At 43.1% G+C, this 20390-nt stretch overlaps 1 protein-coding gene across 1 annotated transcript in view; it reads right to left on the reverse strand.

The window, feature by feature from the left end:
- The window catches only part of LOC139215226 (chloride channel protein 1-like), a 34776-nt gene that overhangs the window by 4592 nt on the left and 9794 nt on the right, over positions 1-20390 (reverse strand). Inside the window, exons 10-22 of the mRNA XM_070846121.1 lie at positions 20125-20226; positions 19284-19368; positions 16508-16663; positions 10461-10530; positions 8998-9108; positions 7589-7802; positions 7215-7348; positions 6892-6983; positions 5960-6052; positions 5594-5681; positions 4006-4088; positions 2234-2278; positions 992-1096 (exon numbers count right to left, since the gene is read on the reverse strand). Of these exons, the coding sequence (XP_070702222.1) occupies positions 992-1096; positions 2234-2278; positions 4006-4088; positions 5594-5681; positions 5960-6052; positions 6892-6983; positions 7215-7348; positions 7589-7802; positions 8998-9108; positions 10461-10530; positions 16508-16663; positions 19284-19368; positions 20125-20226 (1378 nt within the window). The remainder of the gene's footprint in view (positions 1-991; positions 1097-2233; positions 2279-4005; positions 4089-5593; positions 5682-5959; positions 6053-6891; positions 6984-7214; positions 7349-7588; positions 7803-8997; positions 9109-10460; positions 10531-16507; positions 16664-19283; positions 19369-20124; positions 20227-20390) is intronic.

Below are 20390 nucleotides of genomic sequence, written 5' to 3' on the forward strand. Positions count from 1 at the left end.
TCCTGGGCTGACTGCCCCTCCCGCTGCAACACTTGGTCTGGGTGGACAGAAGATGATGTGGGCAGCAACTGACTCAAGGTCTGCTTAATTCAAATGAGGGATTCTGCCATGTGTTTCAGCAATAAAGGTGAAAAATTAACCGATAATAGATAATATTGGAATAATCTAATAGTTCACAGTGACTACTGAATAGAATAAAGCTAATAATCTCCCCTTCCTAAGCAGCTACTGCTGAGTGGTTGTTGAGCAAAGCGTTTAGTATCCTGTATCTGTTCCAGTGGATCTTCTGTTCGTGCTGATCAGCTCACAGAAAGTAAATGAGTTGTGAAGATGAAAACGTGGGCTCGTCTTTTGTTTACTTCTCTGGCAGGAATAATGTTTTTTTTTTTTAAAAAAGGTTTGCCTCACAGTGACTTCTAACAAATGAAAACATTCTTCTTCTTGAACCAACAGGCACAACTCCCACATGCAGATGTTTGGGTGTTTATGTAACAACGCCTCCGCCTGCTGATTACTGTAAAGAAGATTCTATGCTCAGTAAAAAAAAAAAAAGAAGAAGAAATGTCTGTCTCCATTTAGCTGGACGACACCGTGTGAATAAATGCAAGTCTTCACTCAGAGTTTTTCATGTGCTATTACCCCTCTGTCAAGGTTATCCACATCCTCGGCTGAATGAGATGTTACAGGAGTAAACAACTTAAAGAGGCGAGTGTGGGAACATCAACAAAAGACTTGACAATTGCTCAAGGTGATGAACTCCATTTAAATGCTTCTTTGCTTGTAGAATACCTGCGACGGAAAAAAAAAAGGTCTTGTCCATGGTGAATTTACGCTTCATAATAAAGCCAAGTGCAGGCTATCCATACAAGTCATTTCATGCTAATTATAATGATATTTTGTATGAAAATGGAAGAATTTACTTGTTTTCATGAAAATTAATCAGTGTGAAGAAGCAGGCTGACCTCAGTTTATCTTTTCTCTCCCCACCAACCTTGTGTAATGATGTTCTCTCTACCAGCTGGAAAGGCGAAGGGTCCACTCGTATCTCATCGATTTCCATCGGCTTGTCCATCTCCGCCTCTTCCCACGCTTTGATCTGCGGCAGCAAATGAGGAGCAAGGTCACAGAGGTGGACGGGCTGGCATTAGCTCAGAGTCGCTCTCGCTCTCCCTCCTCTTCAAATGTGCGAGTTAAGCCGGAGGGAGAGATCAGCATTTTATCTTCATAATGCAAAGCACTCAATACAGCATATAATTAGAACTTTATTTGCCATTAAATAGAACAATGAGCAGCACGTTTGGGTGAAACCGAAGGTGTGTGTGTGTTTGTGTGGCCTGTGAGCGGCTGCAGGAGGGAGAGGGTGGTTAGCTACAGCTGAGGAGAGTTTTGCAGCTGTGAAAAACCTTGAAACCCCGTATTGCGTCCTTGCATGTCAGCGGTCTTCCCCTCTGAGATTTAGGATGTCTGACACCTTTTAGCCTCTCTATGGATTTTACCTACAAGCCGCAGCCTGCTGTGACAGGGGCAGCAGTCTCGTAGAATTTACAGGCCGGTGTTATGGGCCATTTTGGGAAAGTGCCAGGAAGAGTAAGAGGAGAGCAGCAGACAGGACAGGCCTGGAGGGCCCAATATTGTTTTGGTGCTTTTAACAAAAAGAGAGACGTCTCATTTTAAATTCTGTCTGTGCTCACACTGCAGTTAAAAGGTGCCCCAATTCTGAATCTTCTCCTCAAATGTGACACGGAGCTCTAACACTTGTGACCTACATGTCATATGGATTTGAATGCTAATACTGACGTTTGCCAGCACTGACTTCATAATAAGTACACCTTTGAGCCCACTCGGGACTGTTTAAGACTTCTGGTGCTGAGTTTTACCCGTCAGTGTCAGTCTGGGCAGAGACAAGGTAAGAGGGCAAACGAGTTAATCTGATAAATGTTGGCAGAGACACGTCGATTCACCAGTAAGAAGCTCAAACTATAACCAAAGATGGCTGTAATTTTGTGTTTTAGGTACATGTCAGGTCTTATTGCTGACAGATACAGATATTTTCACTGTATTTTAAAGGGTCAGTTCATTTAATATCTTCCCTTATTTACACATGCAGACTTAATTTTGGACTCAAGGTTTGGTGACTTTTTTTTTTTTTTCCCCACTCAGCATGCTAAATTATTAGGCAGACGTCATTTGTGTAAAACCATGCAATTCCATCATCCCTCCATTATTACCATACCTCCTCTGGTGTCATTGTGTCTGACAGGGGAGGAGGACAGGGCTCCTGGAGACAAAAATGGAAGAGACAGATGAGAGATGAGACATGTTTGTGAGTCATTCTATAAAAACATCCTCTGTCATTTCTGCCTCTCCGAGCCGGGCAGGGTGTCACCTCTAAATCGAGAGAACCTCATCTGAATCTTACATGAGGGACGCGACGGAAAAGTAAGTACAATCTGTTTTGTAGATACACTTCATAAAAGAACCTTCTTTCAGTTATCTGTAGTGTTTACTAGACATCTCCTTCTGGATTAGTCGGATAACATAAGTCATTCCTGTGTCTGAAATGTCAGAAAACAGTTGATTCATCTGTATTCTAAACTGTCTCAGAGATAATAACTATTTGTTTTACTCTTTGAAATATCTCCAATTGGGTTTCTGTCATTATCACAGCATTTGCAACAAATTACAGCGACACATTTCCTTTAATCTGGCTGCTTTCATCCACCTTCTTGTGTTCAGTCCCTCAGCACATCCAGCAGCTGTGTGAGTAAACTGGATGCAGCAGGTGAAATTCAGGCCAACGCCTGCTGTGACCCGTTTTGTGAAACTGAATTTATTAGCGACGCGTCCCTCATTCATTCACTCGCTGTCCAGGGCAGGTCGCTTCTGTTCTTGAGGCAACAAAACTAACATCAACTTGCAACAGTTGTGAGGTTTCTGTGTCCGACAGCAGCAGGGAAAACGAAACACAGACGCACAAAGGAATGGAGGGAAATATTTACAACTTGTTATTTTTATCTCACCTGTAAGCGTATCTCACATCAGTAATTACATGTCCGTATTCTCTGGAGCTTTATTACCTTCCTCACTGCAACCACAGCAATTATACAAGAACTAACAAGATGCTGACACTTTTATACCTTCTAGATAATATTCTAAAGGTCAGCGTCTGGTTACCTGCCACCGGTGGCTGGTGGAAAAATACCCGATTCACAGCCAGAATTCAGCCGCGGTTTGGTTTGATTGCTGGTGGCTATTTCCTACTGTGAGTCTATTTGAGATTCAGGGCCGAAGAATTGTGTCCCACTGCTGTATAAAAAAAAAAAAACAATCACCATAGCAGGAATAGGATTAAATCCAAAAACACAATAGAGAATCAGACTGGTAATTCACAAGCCACAGCAGTGGGCACAACAGAAATCAAATTCTAATCTTGCAAGCTTACAAGCATATGCTTATTTCCAGTGCGGTTTTCATTCCTGCTCGTATAAACAGATGACATGTATTGCTTTCCCTGTGAGCCAGGCTCACCGCCAAGCTGAATAATGACTCTACCTCCAGTATCTGGCTTCCATATTTCCATATGAGAGAACTTCAGGGACTTCTGTCTGAGGACGAGGAGGCAGTTGTGTATTCATGTGCCTCTGTCAATCAGATAAGTGTGTGTCTGCCTGCTTAGAAAGCAGAGCCCGTAATGAAAAATTCACCCTGTAAAAAGTAATGGATAAATATTTATATCCTGGCAGTGTCGGAGTGAGGATGTGGTTTTGGGGTGGCTTTGCCAAATGCATGGGGTCTATTTGCATTTCAATGATTCATAACACAAGGGAAAATTACTTGGCCAGTGAGTGCACTCCAGACATCTCTAAATAGTTAGCTGAACAGAGAAAAAGGGCACAAAGCTTCACAAAGACATGAAATACACAGACATGTCCAAACACAGGATCTAAGGCCGACAGAGTCGTGAACACACGTGTCTTTAAAACATGAGCAGACACACAAACACACCTGTGACTGTCCCTCTGTCTGTCTGTCCGTAGAGGTGAAGAGATTCCTGAGTGTTTTCCTCACAGACTGTAGAGGACCTTTTTCTAGGAGGGAGAGGGGGAGAGAGAGAGAGGGAGGTGAAGAGGGAGACGCAGTGGGTGAGGGTCAATAAATTATACAAATGCAGCTTCTGAAAGACTTGAAGCTTTCGGAGGTAATAACCTAACTGCAAATGGAGGTTTTTGTGAGACTGCAACAACCCGAGCAACTCCTCATTATTGTTGCCTGGATACCATTTCACTGGGAGGCAGTCTGAGGAGTTTACTGTGCCACAATAGACACACACACTCCATCTGGTTACTTGCAGTGAACATGCTGCCAAACCTTCCCCTCGTTGCTGTAAGGGTTGCAAAGTTATTAATTCCAATCGTTTGACATCTGTTGAGGGCAGAGACAAACAAACCTGTTGTGGTAAACAGTGTGAAAGGCTGACGACTTAATGAAATAGATCGTTTTAACCTTTTAACAAGTGAACTAAATGGCTGGAAGGGCACGTGAGCAGCTTATTACAACCTTATGGGGTTTTAAGAGATGGTTTTACACAGTTAAATGTGGCTCATGGTGTTTTTTTTTTAATCAAACAAACAGGTATCTTTACATTTAGTGATTCTGACTATTGCTTATATCCATGTTTAGATTCTTCTTCATATGACCCATTAACACCCAAATTGTGGACGCCGGGGGCCATTTATTGTGAATTGAACGTCCTGATGGCCACTGTGACTAAAAAACAACTAACCCAACCAATTTGTTTTGGTTTCCTTGGAGAGGAGAAGCACAAAATGGAGTCTGGCTCATTAAAAGGTTGCAACAGGTTCATTTAACTAAAGCAAATCAAACTGACAAATAAACCCAAAGATGTTGGCATGTTGTATCTGACATCTGTAGGTTTCCATTGGCATTACTGTTGTTCTACAGATTGTGTAACACACTCAGATGAATTCTGATCATTTCTCCTCTTAATACTTTATGAGCACCAACAGGATGTGCCTGTGTCCTTTGGGCACTAATGTACTTAGCACATATGAGAACCTGGTGAGCTTCATAAACCATCTGTGCTCTGACTAAATGCTTAGTCATATCAGTTGACATATTTTTTGAGGAGAAGTGAGGGAGACAGAGCAAAGAATAAATCCCATTACATCATCCTAGTGAGCAAAACTTGTCTGAAAGAATCAATATTACCATGACAAGCCCCATAAGGCTTTCATTGCCCAGCACCGTGTCCGTGTCAGACGACTCTGCAAGTGTAACAGAGCTAAGGAAGAGAGCTCAGAAATTGTAATTGTCCTCTAAAGCCTGATTTGTTTCTACATTAAACTGGACGTTAGGGCGGCGCTTAACTTCAGCAGATTTGATGGATCACAAATAGGTGGTAAAAAGAGTGAGGCAGGAAGTTTTTATCACATCCTATCAAGACTATAGTCACTCTGTTTATTCTCTCTGCCAGAAGCAGCCAGTGCAGAGGTAATGTATGACTACGACACCTCCACTGAGATAAAAATAACACTACAAATGTACTCAGGAATATGGAGTCCTCTCAGCTCACCAGGAACAGGAGCAGTGTGGTTTGAGGAGGGCTCCTGAGGCTTTGGAGGAGGCAGGGGGCCGTTCCTCTCCTCCACCACCGGGCTGCCCTGCAGACAACAACTAGGTGTGAACATGCAAACCTCATTCATGAAGCACCTTTCAAATAAATGATAAAAAGGTGTTGGACCATAATATTATGTTGCAATTTATTCCAAAATGGGATAAAAAAAGATTATAAACTGAAATCGAAGAGAATCACGGTGCTTTAAGCCAATAAAAGGTAACATTAAAAGTGAAGCAGATGGCTACAGAGCTGTAAAGTCGTGGCAAAAACAATGAAAAGGAAAAAAATAAGCTACAGTGCATCATACAATCCACCACCCACCTTCTCTCCTTCCTCCTCTTCCTCCTCATCGACAAAGGCGAAAGACTCCCAGCTGTGTTTCTGAGACTGGTCGTGCTCCTGTAGACTCTGACCCTGAACCCAAAGCCACACAAACAGATCAATACACGCTAGCGCTGTCACAATATCAGAAAAGAATTCTGAAATTCAATCCACTACACTGTGTTTAACCACAGACCGTGTGAAAGCCAACGCTGAAGAGCCTGAAACCTTCTTTCTGATGACCAGCAGGGGGGCGACTCTGATTCTTCTTCACACCTGATTTATTACCTCAGTAAACCTTTTCCTAATTAGTTTATGTTCTCAAGCGCTAGTTTCAAATCTTCTTTAATCCAGCATGATGTCCATTTTGTAAATTATGGTCCCATTTAAAGGAAAATGGACCATGAAGCAGGCTATACTTCAGGGCGGGGCCACCCTGTGACCGACCAATCAGAGGTGGGTCATGCCTAAACCTAACCATACCTCACTTCAAAATCAAGATGGCAACAGCCGTTAAACCAAGATGAGGATTTTGAAAAAGCTCAACTAGAGTTTCCAGAACAGCAGAACACCTTTTTTACAGTTTATACGTTTAACATCTTTTGCTGTTGTACTAACTCACAGTGCACTGACAGTTACTATTATATCTGCCAACTTATCTATAACATATCGAACCAAATAACCCACAGGATTTAGTAAGCAGCGTGCATATGAAGTTTTTTAGAATATTGTATATATAGAATAATTTGCATAGAAGGTATTGTGTTTAAATAATGTTCCACATGTGCCAGAAACTCAGACAAGCTAAGAAAAGAACTGAAGTAAATCTGACAGATAACATAAGTTTAAAAGTCTTTTTTTTCCCCCGGATATTAAGCAGTGGGTCACGGTTAATTAAACATGACATTAATGTGCTCTCTGACTGTCCTCACCTGCATCAGGAGCCTTCTCTCTGCCGACAACCACCAGTCACAGAGAGCCAGAAGCTCGACCCGGTCAATGCTGCCCAATAGGATCATAGAATCTGGAAGCAGGAGGAGAGACGACTCACAACCACACAGACCTCAACAGGGGCTGAACTACCATGCTCATTATCATGATTTCAATGATCAAAACTTCCCCCCGTCTTCAAAAACATTTAGCAAGTTAAATGTTCTTCCATAGATACAAAGATCTGATTCTGTGTAGCGTAGTGTGCAGACAACTCTTCATACTGAGTTTTGTTTGAAATTAAACTGATGTTTGACTCTGTTACCTTTTGAGTCGACCAGTGGGATTGATTTGAGTGAGGAGGAGTCCAGCAGGAGTTTGACTTCTCTGTATGTGGACTGAGACGATACAAACTTCACCTTTCTCACCATGATGTCCTCTACGAAGATGTTGTACTGGCTGTAGGGTAGACGTGGAGTAAACACAACAACAAGCAAACAAGCCTTCTTCATTAACTGGTGCACAAAGTAGATCTTATATACAATTGGAAAAGTTCCCTGGTTTGGAAATGTAAGTAATTGGTCGAAGTTCAGTCCAGATATTAGAACTGTGACATCAAACTGATGCTGAAAAGATGTGAAAACAACACAGGAGAGATTAATCTCCTAAAGACCCAATCAGTGTTGGTTAAGCACAAACCTTATGTGTCCAAAGCCGAGCTCCGGCAGGTACGGCAGCTTCTTGACCTGAATGATGGAGTCGTACAGGGAGGGCTGCAGGCCCTGGGCCACCATGTTGGCCAGGATTACTGCCACCATCATGGGCAGGATGTGGGAGATCTGGCCTGTCAGCTCAAAGCAGATAACTGCTGTGGACACAGTGTGAGTCACAGCTCCGGTCAAAGCTGCCGCTCCTGTCAGTGACATGGGATGGGATGATGAGGGGAGGGAGGGGAGGTGAAGAATGGAAAAGGAGAGAGGGTGGGAGGACCAAGAGGGAAGGGTAGGGGTGAAGGAGGATGAGAGGAGGAGAAAGACAGAAGTAAGAAGAAAAGTGAAGATGGAAAAAGGGAGTTTAAAGGCAGGGTAGAGGGAATGAACAAGGTGTAAGCATGCAGTATGTGACAGTGACACAAAGGAGGAGAAGAGGGGAAGCTGAAGAGGGATGGAGATGTTTTAGACAGGAAGAAAAGATAATGGATGACAAGAGGAACAGTTTGTGAGATAATGGGTGGGTGAAATGAAGGAAGGACAGGAAGGGACAGGCAGTAAGAGGAAGGAGAAGCTTCAGAAGCAAAACTAAAGGCATGAGAAGGTAAGTGAGGGGCGACAGGAACGCAAACAAAAGAAATATATTCAAGAGAAGGATGACTGAGAGATGAAAGGATGGAACAAAAGACGGACCAGGGAGGGAAGGTGTAACACGAGGGAGTAAGGGGGGGGATCAAGGGAGAAAGAGGAGGGCTGGGCTTTGTAGGGCAACAGGAGGGGGACTGGAGGAAGGCCACGTTTCTGGGTCAGTGGCTGAGGTGAGGACAGCAGAGGGAACCCACAGTGACATTTAACTGTCAGAGCAAAGTGGCCACATGCTCTGATGGAAAGGAGGAAGAGGAGCAGGAGGGAGATGAGAGGAAGATTAGGTGGGAAGGACAACTTGACAAGGAGTGACAACTAGAGGGCCGGGGAGGTTGACGGGAGAGGAGGAGGAGAAGTTGGAGGAGGAGGAAGATGAGCGAAGTGACGGGAGAGAAGGAGGAGGACATCTTGACCACTGCTGTGCAGAGGGCACAGGAGGTTGAGAGAGGAGGAGGAGAGAGAGAGGAGGACAGGGAGGGGCAGAGGGGAGGTAGACAGCTTGACAGTAAGGCTTTGATGGTATGTGTCTGAACATATGCAGAAACGATTGGTGATTATTTGGATCTGTGCATTGATTACAGCATAAACTGTTGGGTGTATGGCGATGCTGGTTCTTGAGCTTGTTAGTCAACAACTGGTCATATGTGCAGGCTGGATGAGGCTGAAGAAAAGCTGCATTTGTGGGTATACTGACTAAATGTGATAAAACTCAGGAGAGGAGGGGGTTGCTAAGAGGAGTAAAGGGAGACTAACCAATAACTGCGTACCCTCCAGGGATGATGCGATAAAGGATGCCATCAAACACGATCCCATGAGGAAACAGGGTGGCCATGATCTCCCCCACCAGCCTGCCGAACGCAGCTCCTACAAGAGGAGAGAAAAGTCACAGGACAACTCTAATACGCCTTAACTGGCCGACATGAAATAGGCAACAAACGAGCTGTAATGGATCAGATTGTTATTCAAAATATCCGACACCTCTTCAAAGCCACCAGACCCCATTGACAAAAACATTAATTTTACTTCACAGAGCACAGGAGCGGCTGGTCAGCTGCTGCCGCCATCGGCTCGTTTGTTTGTATTATTAAGTGGGATCCAAATTTACCCTTTAAATCACAGCAGTCACACAAAAACACAAAACTGAGACCAGCAACTCCTGAGTAAAATTACTGTTTTTGTCAACGGAGTCGGGTAGCCTTGAATCAAGCAGCTGTTTCTACTTGAACAAAAAAAGGATCTCTCTGTAGGGATCCTTTCCATAATGCTGTCAGACACGTAGAATAACAATCTGAGCCTGTAAGTAGCAAAAACCTACTTTGATCGGGACCAATTTCCCCCAAAGATCACATTACAGCTGCCTGCTGAAGAGACCAATTCTAAAGGTTTTTGTGCCTACCAGCTATTTTGAACCCAAAATATGTAAAAAAATAAATAAATGGTTCAACATTAAAAAGTTAACTTTCAAACTTTCAAAATAAAAGATGTATTTTGTAAGAATAATGTAGATTTCAAGTCATTAGTAGTTCAAGTGACAGCAGACGGTCCAAAGGCAGCTGAAATGATTTCTAAAAAACTTCCAACATGAATATAAAACATCACTAGTGCCAAAGAAAATATCCTGTAACAGCAACTATGATGCTTTTAATTTTTCATGAAGACCCTCTAATGGTCTCACTGAGAAACTTTGTAAAAGGTTGCTGCTTTGTGCAACTGTGCTGTGCTGACAGTGCAAGAGGCCACATTTTGAAACCAGAGAGAAACACACCCACACACACACAGTTTATTCATTTCAAGTTGTTTACGGCTGGTAATGATGAATATTTTAAAGTGAAGCACTGGTAAAGGTCACGCCCCGAAGCACTTCACACTACAAAAACAACAGATGAACTGTAAACTTCTGCAAATAAACACAGATTCACTGAACTGTTGATGTGAATAATAACCTGATATCTCATATGAAAGTTAATGAAACAAGAGCCTCTGGACCATTAAATCAGTCCAACGTGGTATAAAAATCTGAACAAAGGTAAAAAGAAACTTTTCTAATATTACTGCAATGATTAAAGTAGCCAACACTTCTGATAACAGGCAACAACTTGAAAAACTATTATATTAAATAAGTAATATCACTAATGACATGCTCTACATCAAAATAATCAAGGATTTCGTTCTAGCCATCCTCCTGCGACCGTAGCCCCACCATATAAAACGCTCACCCAGGATGAAGACAGGCATGAAGGCCCCAGATGGGATGGGCATGGTGGTGGCCACTGCAGACATCCAGAACTGCAAGACAAGAAACGCAGCACAAACTATTTAGACAAGGAAACTCAGAGCTGCTAGTGGAAGCTAGTGCAGCCTCTAAACAATATCTGAAACCACCAATGGACAGAGTCAGGACAGGGGCTTCCAAAAGCCTGCAACCAAACTGCATCCTGGACATGTCATGTTTATCCATCCATCTTCTAGGGGATCTGGTTGTGGTGCCAACAGACTAAACAGGGCACTCCTCCTTTTCCAGAGCAACACATTCCTCCTCCTCCTCCTCCTGGGGGATCCCCAGTAGTTCCCAGGCCAGATGGGATGTATAATCCCTCTAGCGAGTTCTGCTTCTGCCCTGGGATCTCCTCAAAGGGGAGGTGCCCGGGAGGCATCCTGACCAGATGCCCCAACCACCTAAACTGGCTCCTTCACGCCATTCGGCCCATCTCTCAGGCTGACCCAGGCACCCTGCAGAGGACACTCATTTTGGCCACTTGTACTCACGATCTCGTTCTTTCAGTCATTACCCACAGCAACATTTTATTAATGTCACTATTCTCAGTTTGAGAGTCAATCAAGCCGCTCAACTCAGCCTCAGCCCAGCTTCTCTTTCAGGAGCGAGCAGATCAGCAGCAATTTCTCTTTTCTGTTTACATTTTCTATGTCTCCTTTGTTGCTGCAGGTTACCATCCTAATACCACTTCGATCGCTTGTGCTGCAAAGCAAAAAAAAAAGAAATGTAAAGTCCTTGTGCCTCTCTGAGCTCTTGTTCTCTCTGATTTTGCGTTTGAGTGGGAATAAAATACAATACTCTTTTCCAGTGACAGCTGGCTGAATGACAGAAGGGGAGAATTTAGTAAGTTTGTGTGCATGTGTGTATATGTGGGTGGGTAGAGGACCCAATCACCCTTGGGTGTCCTTGAGCAAGGCACTTAATCAACAGCTGCTCCAGTGAAGCTGCAGAGGATGGTGCTGTAGCTGTCCTGGGCGTGAACAAACATGTGTGGCTGTGGCTGTGGCTGCGTAGGACTGAGTGGGTGAAAAGATCAAATGTGCAAATGATTAAAACTAAACTCACCCCTCAAATGTCACGTACACTGTTTGTCTCCACACAATGTCTGTATTCACCAGGATGTAACTTGTAAAAAATAGCTCGCTAAATAACACACTTTGTTCTTGGCTGCAGAGAGCTCATCAGAGATAATGATTACCTTTACACAAGCTCTGGGTTTTGTGTGTGTGTGTGTGTGTGTGTGTAACTGTGTAAGTGGGAGAGACACAGAGACAAAGAGAGATTCATCAGCTTCCCTTTACCCTTCACATACTGCGTTTTCTCATTTTAATTTAAAGGGATTGGTGAGAAACACTGCATTCCCATCTTAACAGTCCAGATTATGATTCTACACATCGGCTGTCATCATCGTTTGAGAACTTAATTACTGTGGTACAAGATAAAAACTCATTAGCACGTCGCTCACTGGGTGGCAGCTATCCTGATGACAGAGAGCGCATGCACGGTCTTCTTCTCTCTTTTACTCCTGACAGTCAAACACAATCATGCAGAAACACACACAAAGCGCCAAAGCGGGCACACATCGGCATCCGGCACGCTCTTTCATCAGTGTCACAAATCCTGAGAGCAGAAAGACCGAGATACAGCGTCGACCCTGCTGTTTCGCAGAGAACAATCTGGAGATGGAGTGAAAATAAAGAGAGGAAATATGTGTGTCTGTACTCGTGTGATAAAGACAGAGAGAGATCAAAGTAAAGACTGTTATAATCTGACGTGAACTCCAGCAGAACGATCCAATTAACAAGCTGATTGTGGGTCTTGTTTAAAAGTATATCAACATTAAAAAAAACTACTAAAGTAACACTTCCACTTCCACAGAAAATAAACTGTATAGAATTTCACATTTAGTCAATTTATTCTAACCTGGGGTTGAGCCCCACTGAAGACCCACTGGAACACCACTTTGAATAATTCTCGCTCTTCGTTCAGGGTTTGTCACTGCTCGTTAACAAACATTGTTTAAACAAGCTACTTACAACTTTCTCCAACAATTCACCTGACCTTGTACCAAGCAGTGCTTTGTTTTAGTTTCCTTCTGTTACCTTGGAGGCATGAGAGAATCAACAGCGAAAAGAAGCAGTGATGTAGCTTCCAGGTTTGAAAAGTGAAGCCAATATTGAGGCGCCTTAAACCTGCATCCTTTCTAATTGCCTGCAGGGGGCGACTCCACTGACTGAGGTCTGATTGTGTGCAAGTCGACGCTACTTCTGACTCGTTTTATCACCTGAGTAAACACTTTCCTAATGAGTTTATGGTCTCAGTCACAAGTTTCAAGCCTTCTTTAATAGAGAATGATGCTCATTTGGTAAATAATGGTCCCATTTAGAGTAAAATAGGATATAAAGCAGGCTATGCTTTAGGGCGGGACTACCCTGTGACTGACCAATCAGAGGCAGAGGAATAAACTCATGTATCACTTCTTGCTTCAGATCAAGATGGAAACAATCGTTAAAACAAGATGGTGACTCTGAAAATGCAGGGCTTCAAAATGGCAGTCCATAAACTGATGGTTGACATCACTGTGGCTACACTAATTCTTTCTTACAGTCTATGCTTTGAGGCAAAACCTAACGCCACATCCCCTGCAAGGAAACAATGTTTGCCCTAGTTTTGCCATTTGCAGGAAAAGTCTAGATCAAAATACAGCCAGATGCAGCTACTTAGATCAAGTAAAATTAGCCCTGCGTAACATTATTCTTTAAAATAATAGAGAATAGAATAATAATAAATACCCTGCTGATGCATCAATGAGTGTCATGACTGTCACTCATGCTGTTATCATGAAATGTGCACACAAGTTTTCCTCCAGATTACAGTAGTCTACTTTCTGACTGCACATAGACCAGACAGATAGATCACAGCTGGACTACAAGTGGTCTCAGAACACCTCGCTCAGGTGGGTTCGGTTAGGGTTTAGTTAGGGTTGGTCTGCACCCCAGTTTGTTTTTCAGGTGGACAGAAATACAGACAAACAAAGAGAGAAGGTCTAATCATGTGTAAAAGGGAGACAGGGAACCAGAGGCAGAGAGAAGCATACACTGGGGAGAGGGGACGACCAGGAGTGTGTTTGAGAACGTATTAGAGAAAGGCTGACAGCAGCAGAAGGCGACAGAAAACAGAAGAACACACAGTGAGAATGTGTGTGTGTGTGTGTGTGTGTGAGGGAGTTTTACCAGCCAGCTGCTCTCAGTTTTGGTTGAATTAAGTTTTCACTGCAGGGAGCCGCACTGCTCAGCTGAGAAACACCATGACTAAACCAACACAGTGTATGACACTGAGTGACAGGCTTTAATGTGCTGCTGATTGGATTATTTATGTGGCATTTCTGCCTAAATTGACTTTATTGTACAGAGAAACAGACTGAGGCTGAGACTCTAAAAAGGCTAATGGGTTTTGACAGGTCAAAGGAGGAAATGATGATAACTTTAGCACAGACAGACCATTTTCTAATCTTTGACGTTACCACTGTAAAATATCTTTCTCTACGTTTTGAGCAGAGGAATTGAAACTTCACCTCCAACTTGCCTGTTGGTCAGATACTGAGAAAGACTGCAGAACAAATACTGGCATGAAAAGAACTTAGTGCCATCTGACTTCCATGCAAGACTGAAAAGTTTGGTTTTGTATTTAATTAGGAAAGTAATCTGCTTTCCCACTTTCTCACGCTCACTCGTCTCCGCTTGAGCCCTTGAGAGGCTGCAGATTTTCACCAAACAGGAGGCAGCAACAGCTTGGTGCCGTTTTCTGCAGCAGCGAACAGACTGTAGGCGGGTCGGGACTCAGAGTATTTAGAGACCAGACTTTGTCTTTGTTTTTCACAAATGAAACACTTAAACTCTGAAGCTCTGGTCACACCATTTCTAAACAAAGAACAATGCTGGGGATGGAATGAAATCCCGGTATTATGAAATGCTAAAAAGTATGTGTAACAGTGTGAGGGCTACCCTTCGCCTCAAAAACAGCTTTGATTTTTGTTAGCTTGGTGCTAAAACTGTTATTTCTGAGTGGGTCAGTATTACACAAACTGTTTTACTGTCAGAAACAGTGCTGGACTCTCGCTTCAATATGGTGGAGGATCACTCAAGTATGTTAAGTACAGTTTAAGTAGATATGCAATAAGGGAAATGATTATGTTAATGTTTCGGAACAGCCTCGGTCTTCCTCCTCAGTGTTTGCAGTGGGATATTAGATGTGAAATAGCTCAGCGATGGTTAGATATATTGAATGGGGCTGTGGAGAGACTCAGATGTTCACCGGTCCAGTTGGTTCCTAATAATAAAGACTTCATGATATTCATTCAGGTCTGGTGGGGACCCCACTTCATCCCAGCAAGTTTCCTGAGAGGACTCAAGCAAACTCATATGTTATAATCATCACAGGAAAATAATATTTGTTTGAGGCAGACGAAGAAAAATGATATGCGCTTCTCCTTATTTCTGAATGTGGCCGCTCATTATCTGATGGTGAATCATGTTGCTGCTCTCTCTGTGTTTGATCAGATTTTTGGATTGGGTGTAATTATTCTCAGCTGTACTCAGATCCAGTCTGACCACCATCAAGTTCCTGAAGTCCTCTGCTCTGACATTGTCTGGCTGATAATGAAGGCACACATTAATTTGTATGGGCAGGAGCAGTTACTGCTGCACTTGGGTGAGGTCTTAAAAAATGGCCTTGGACATTACATGATCATGCAGTGCCTGCAAAAGACCTTAAGATTCCCATTAGACAGCAGTCTGTGTACAAACCCACCAGACGGCTGTCAGGTTATGCATCTTTATATCATCTTCCAACCAGTTTTACACAACAGTCCTTTCCAGTGAGCTTTACTTTACAGAAACTAGTCGTCTGTGTAGCTGCTAATTGTCTGATTGTGTAAACTGTTCCTGCTGCTACAAACACACTGCTTGGTCTGTCTGAACTTCTGTTAGTTGTCTGACGCTGCTTCAAACATTCACACACATAAGATGATGCATACTGCTAACTTGCATTCACCTTGGTCCATGCATAGACTGTATAAAAGAAGCTGATATAGATTCCATGTCTGACAAGTGAAGCCAATGCTGAAGAGGAGGAGGAGGAGGAGGAGGCGACTCTGCTGGTTGCAGAAAGACATCTGAATGAATAGAAGTCTACGAGAAAATGACGATTTCTCACTTAATTTATTACCTCAATGAATATTATCCTGATGAATTTATCGTCTCAGTTGCTGGTTCACAGTCTTCTTCAACACAGCAGGATGTTCATTTAGTAAATGTTGGTCCCATTTGGAGGAAAATAGACGCTAAAGCAGGGAATGCTTTAGGGCGGGACTATGCTGTGACTAACCAACCAAAGGAGTCAAATCTGGCTCCAAATAACCAAGATCATGACGTCATGTTGGCTACGTCCTCTTCTTATGAGTATGTGTAGCCGCCCTGTTATTATGATTTTGTTATCAAAGTTTCTAAGGGCTGTTCATGCATCATTTCTCCACCTGTCTGAACGCTGTGCCATTTTTTCTTTTTTTTTTTTGACAACTTCATCAACTTTTTGCTGATTCACAGTAAAACCAGCCTCTAGAGCAGATTTGTGTACATGTCAATGATAATAACAAGGGAGGTAGCAAGAATTGTAACTCCCCAGGGTGTGTGTGTGTGTTGCTTTTGAGAAAACATAAGACTGCTAGAACTGCTGGCAACTATCCAGCACTGTTGACCTTGGATAGCAAGAAAAGGAGGAAGACAAAGATACACACACACACACACACACACACACACACACATAAACACACCAACACTCAACATGAGTGACCTGCAATAAATGCTCCTAATGAAGAGGAGGATGACGAAAATGCTGACGTCTGAGCTTGCTCCTGAGGTGGAGCCACACACACACACACACACACACACACACACACACTCACTCACTCACTCCCCAGCAGCCACAGACCTTCATGAGGAAGAAGAGAAGCAGGATGATGAAGACGCTGACATCAGGGTGCAGCCAGGCGATGGAGCGGCCTAGACCGACCGGAGGAGGAGATCCCGAAATCTTTGTCCATGTGAAGTTGTCAAACAGGGAGTTGATACACTCTCTGGGCATCAGCTGGAGAGGGGGAGGAAAGGGGAGGAAAAGCAGAGGGAAGGGTGGGTGAGGGAAGGGAGTATGAAGAGACAGTCAGGGTGTGAGTGGGGTGGGCAAAAAGGGAACAAGGGCAGAAAAAAAAAAAAGAGTGAAAGGAATCGAAGAGAGAATGACAGAGAGGGCAAACGGGAGGGGGAAGAAAAAGGAAGGTGAGAAAAGTAAGGAGAGAGGAGAAGAAAAGGGAAAGAGGTGAACTGGGAGAAAAGTAAAGGGAACATTAGAAGAGAGATAAAGAGAGAGGAAGTTAACAGGAAAAATGTGGGGGTGTGTAAAGGAAACTGGAGACAAGAAAAGGATGGGGATAGACAGGAAGAAGAGAGAGATGAGAGAGGAAGTGTAGGGCAATGAATAGATGGTAGAAAAGGATAAATAAGGTAAGAGAAGGAGGAGATAATGGGGGGTTGAAGAGAAAGCGAGTAAGGGCAGAAAAGGGGAGACAAAAAAAGTGAAGGGAGGAAGAAAGTCAAGTGAGATAAACAGGCAGGAAGTCATCCAGAAAGCTGGAAGCAGACGAGAACGGGTGGTCGTGTCCAATGACTCATTCTCCTTAGATGACTCATGAATGACTAATTCCCTTCAACCATTTTGCTCCACATTTGCATAGATGCCTCTGAATTTGCTCACAGGCACAAATCACAGCGCCTACCGCATCTGCATAACGCCGCCGAGGGGGGAAAAACAACACGAATGTCATTTCGATTTTTCTACTTTTGTTCTTCCTACTTGAGTCGGGGTTGAATTGTGGCCCTGAAATTCATCGTTCGGTGTGCTTGTGAAAGAGCTGCTGTTGGCCCTAAGTGAGGCTGGATGTAATAATGGGCTTTCCTCAGCCTTTTTTTTTTTTTTTTTTTTTTAAATTGTGGGTTCACGTCTGGTTCACAACCCATGTAGCATTTAATCTCCTCTCGCTGTGCTGCTTCTTCTGTCACTGCACTGTGCTACCAAGCTGGATTGGGAGGATTTAATTCTCCAAAAGATATAAGAACGCTTTCTTTTTTTTTTTTTTTTTGGTGGGGAGTCAAATGTCAAATACAGATTTATTTTGTAAAGTGAAATGATTTCCCCTGCTGTGTTAAAACGACACTCAGATTGTTATAAAAGGTGTGAGACATTTCTACAATGAGTGTGAAAGACAGGCACCGAGGGCACTGACAGAAAAAAAAAAACAAAAACATGTGAAAGTGTTGCTGACTGCCATATGCACACAGATGGACACGCATGCATTTGCTGTACAACAACATATAGCACACACCTGGTTCACACCTGATTCACACATGGTCTATTCTGAGCATCTGTGAAACACATGATTAGCTCGTCGCCGTCTGAGCTTTCACCTTAAAACACCCTTTTGTACATGCAGCATGTAGCTTCCACTCATGTGGAAAAATGCACACTGACATCACAGATATGCATTAAAGAGGACATGTTATGCCAAATGCACTTTTTAATGTAATGTCAACATAAATGTGTCCCTTGTGTGTCTAGAGAAAACAATCCTCTCTCCTTTTCTTCTGCTCCATCTTTCAGTAAGTGTGTGTGAAAACACCGATTAGATTTGGCCCCTGTTTGAAACATAACATGCACTAGTCATTGGTGTCTTAATCTTAGCATGTTAGCATGTTTCACAGCTAAGGTGGCTCCCCTTCGGAGATGTCAGAGCTGATCCCAGGAGGGGGGTGTTAAGGAGGCAGGCGCTGAAACGGTGTGAAGCAGTTTGAGAATTATGATTATGCTCAGTTTGAGAAGAATTATGGTTTTTTTTTTAGCTTTACAACGATTGAACATATGCTAGTAGGAACCCAAATACAAGTATGAACCTGAAAATGAGTATAACACATAATATGCTGATGGTGTTCAGAATATTCATTGTTCGGTTGACGTCGAAGCAACAGAGCTTAAGGCTCATATCCTAGATGTTAATCCCAATTAATAAAAACATTAGGACGCCCCACTTTGCAAAACACTGTGGTTTTGGGCAAACAGTGCAGAAATCTGCAGACTTGAACAATACAAGCTTCTTTTGAGCATCTTACACACTTGAGTGAGCACATCCTGGCACACTAATACTGTTGCCAGATCAAAGTTTGTTGTCCCTCAAAGGCGCACGAGGCAAACGTTCCTGTCGGTGGCTCCCTGTGGCACCAAGAGGTCACAGTATGAAAATTTTGAACTTCAATACACAAAAATCCTGTGATGTAGCATCAGTGAAGGCAACACAGCAGGATTGTATTCATCAAGTGTACTGGTCTGTGAGGATGCTTTCTACCAAAGGAATCCAAAGACACTAAACATCTAAGAGATTGTTGGTGAGGCTGCTGAATGTTCGAATCCTGCTGTTTGGATTTTGCTTCCTGGTTATGACAAATCATGGCCCATAGAGGGATACTGGACACCACAACCATGGTCTGTCTCATGTTATGAGGCAGGTGTATTTTACAGAAATATCTGTGTGACATGATGTTTTCCAACCTCTAAATCAATTACCACACTCCTCAGCTCTCTGTAGCTGTCAGCACTTCATGCAGATACACACAGATGTACATGCGCTGGTATCTCTTTCTGAGTGAGTGTGAACTCTGACCTCTCCTGCCATGAACTGTCCAAACCCGGGTGGGAAGGTCAGGGTAGCGATGACCAGTGTTACCACAGCAGGAAAGACCAGTCGGCTGGGAGGGAAAACGAGAAGAATCTGTGTTAATGCAGCAAAAGTCAGTAATTATCTCTCAGTACGAACTTAAAATTAGAGCAGGAAGCACAATATTCATTATTTTGATTTAGCATCATTTAGCATGTGTTGTATGAACTGGAATATTCCTCAAAGACCATTTTTGTTTAACCAGAAACAATTACATCAGTCTCTTCACAGCCACCAGACTCCATAGACAAATACAGCAATTTCACCTCACACAACACATGAGTTGCTGGTCTACCGCTGCCTTGAGCGGTTGGTTTATGTTCTTGTGTTTGGCATTTTAAAGGGTAAGTTTGGATCCATAATACTTGTGTAGTACACAATAAAACTAACAGATTGATGCAGCAGTAGACCAGCAACTCCCGTGGTGTGCATGGTAAAATGACTGTTATTGTCAGAGGAGTCTGGTGGCTTTAAAAGCAGCGATACAACAGCTGTTTCTGTTTAAACAAAAAGGATCTTACAGGTCCACCTCTGTATGGTTCCTGCCTGTGACAGTTAGAATAATAATCTGAGCCTGTCAGTGGCAAAAACAACCACTTTTAATGCATGTGGTAACTGGTGTGGTTGATTAGGATATAACTATTGGACCAGCTCCAAAGCTTTTTGTACACATCAGTCATTTTGAACCCATAACATGTAAAAATATTGCCCAGGTTTAAAAATACCAAAGTTGTCCTTTAAGGTTTCAGCAGGAAATATTTAAAATATCAACCCTGCAGAGACTCACTATTTGGTCAGAAAGCGGGTCATGGCGTTGGGCCGTCTCATGAACAGCACCACCTGTCTGTTGAGATAGACGAAGAACGCCCCTAGGAACCCACAGGAGATCCTGTACAAACAAATAAACTTCACATAAGCCAGGGTGAGTCATCTATTCATGTGTAGCACCCCTGTAGTGCACTACTAATCACATATATGTGGCAGACATTTTCTTAAAACTGAGAACACATCTGTTGTGGTACACACATATTGTTTACCAAAACATAAATGAGA

The sequence above is a fragment of the Pempheris klunzingeri genome, chromosome 16, assembly GCF_042242105.1.
Source record: "Pempheris klunzingeri isolate RE-2024b chromosome 16, fPemKlu1.hap1, whole genome shotgun sequence".
NCBI classification, from domain to species: Eukaryota; Metazoa; Chordata; class Actinopteri; order Acropomatiformes; family Pempheridae; genus Pempheris; species Pempheris klunzingeri.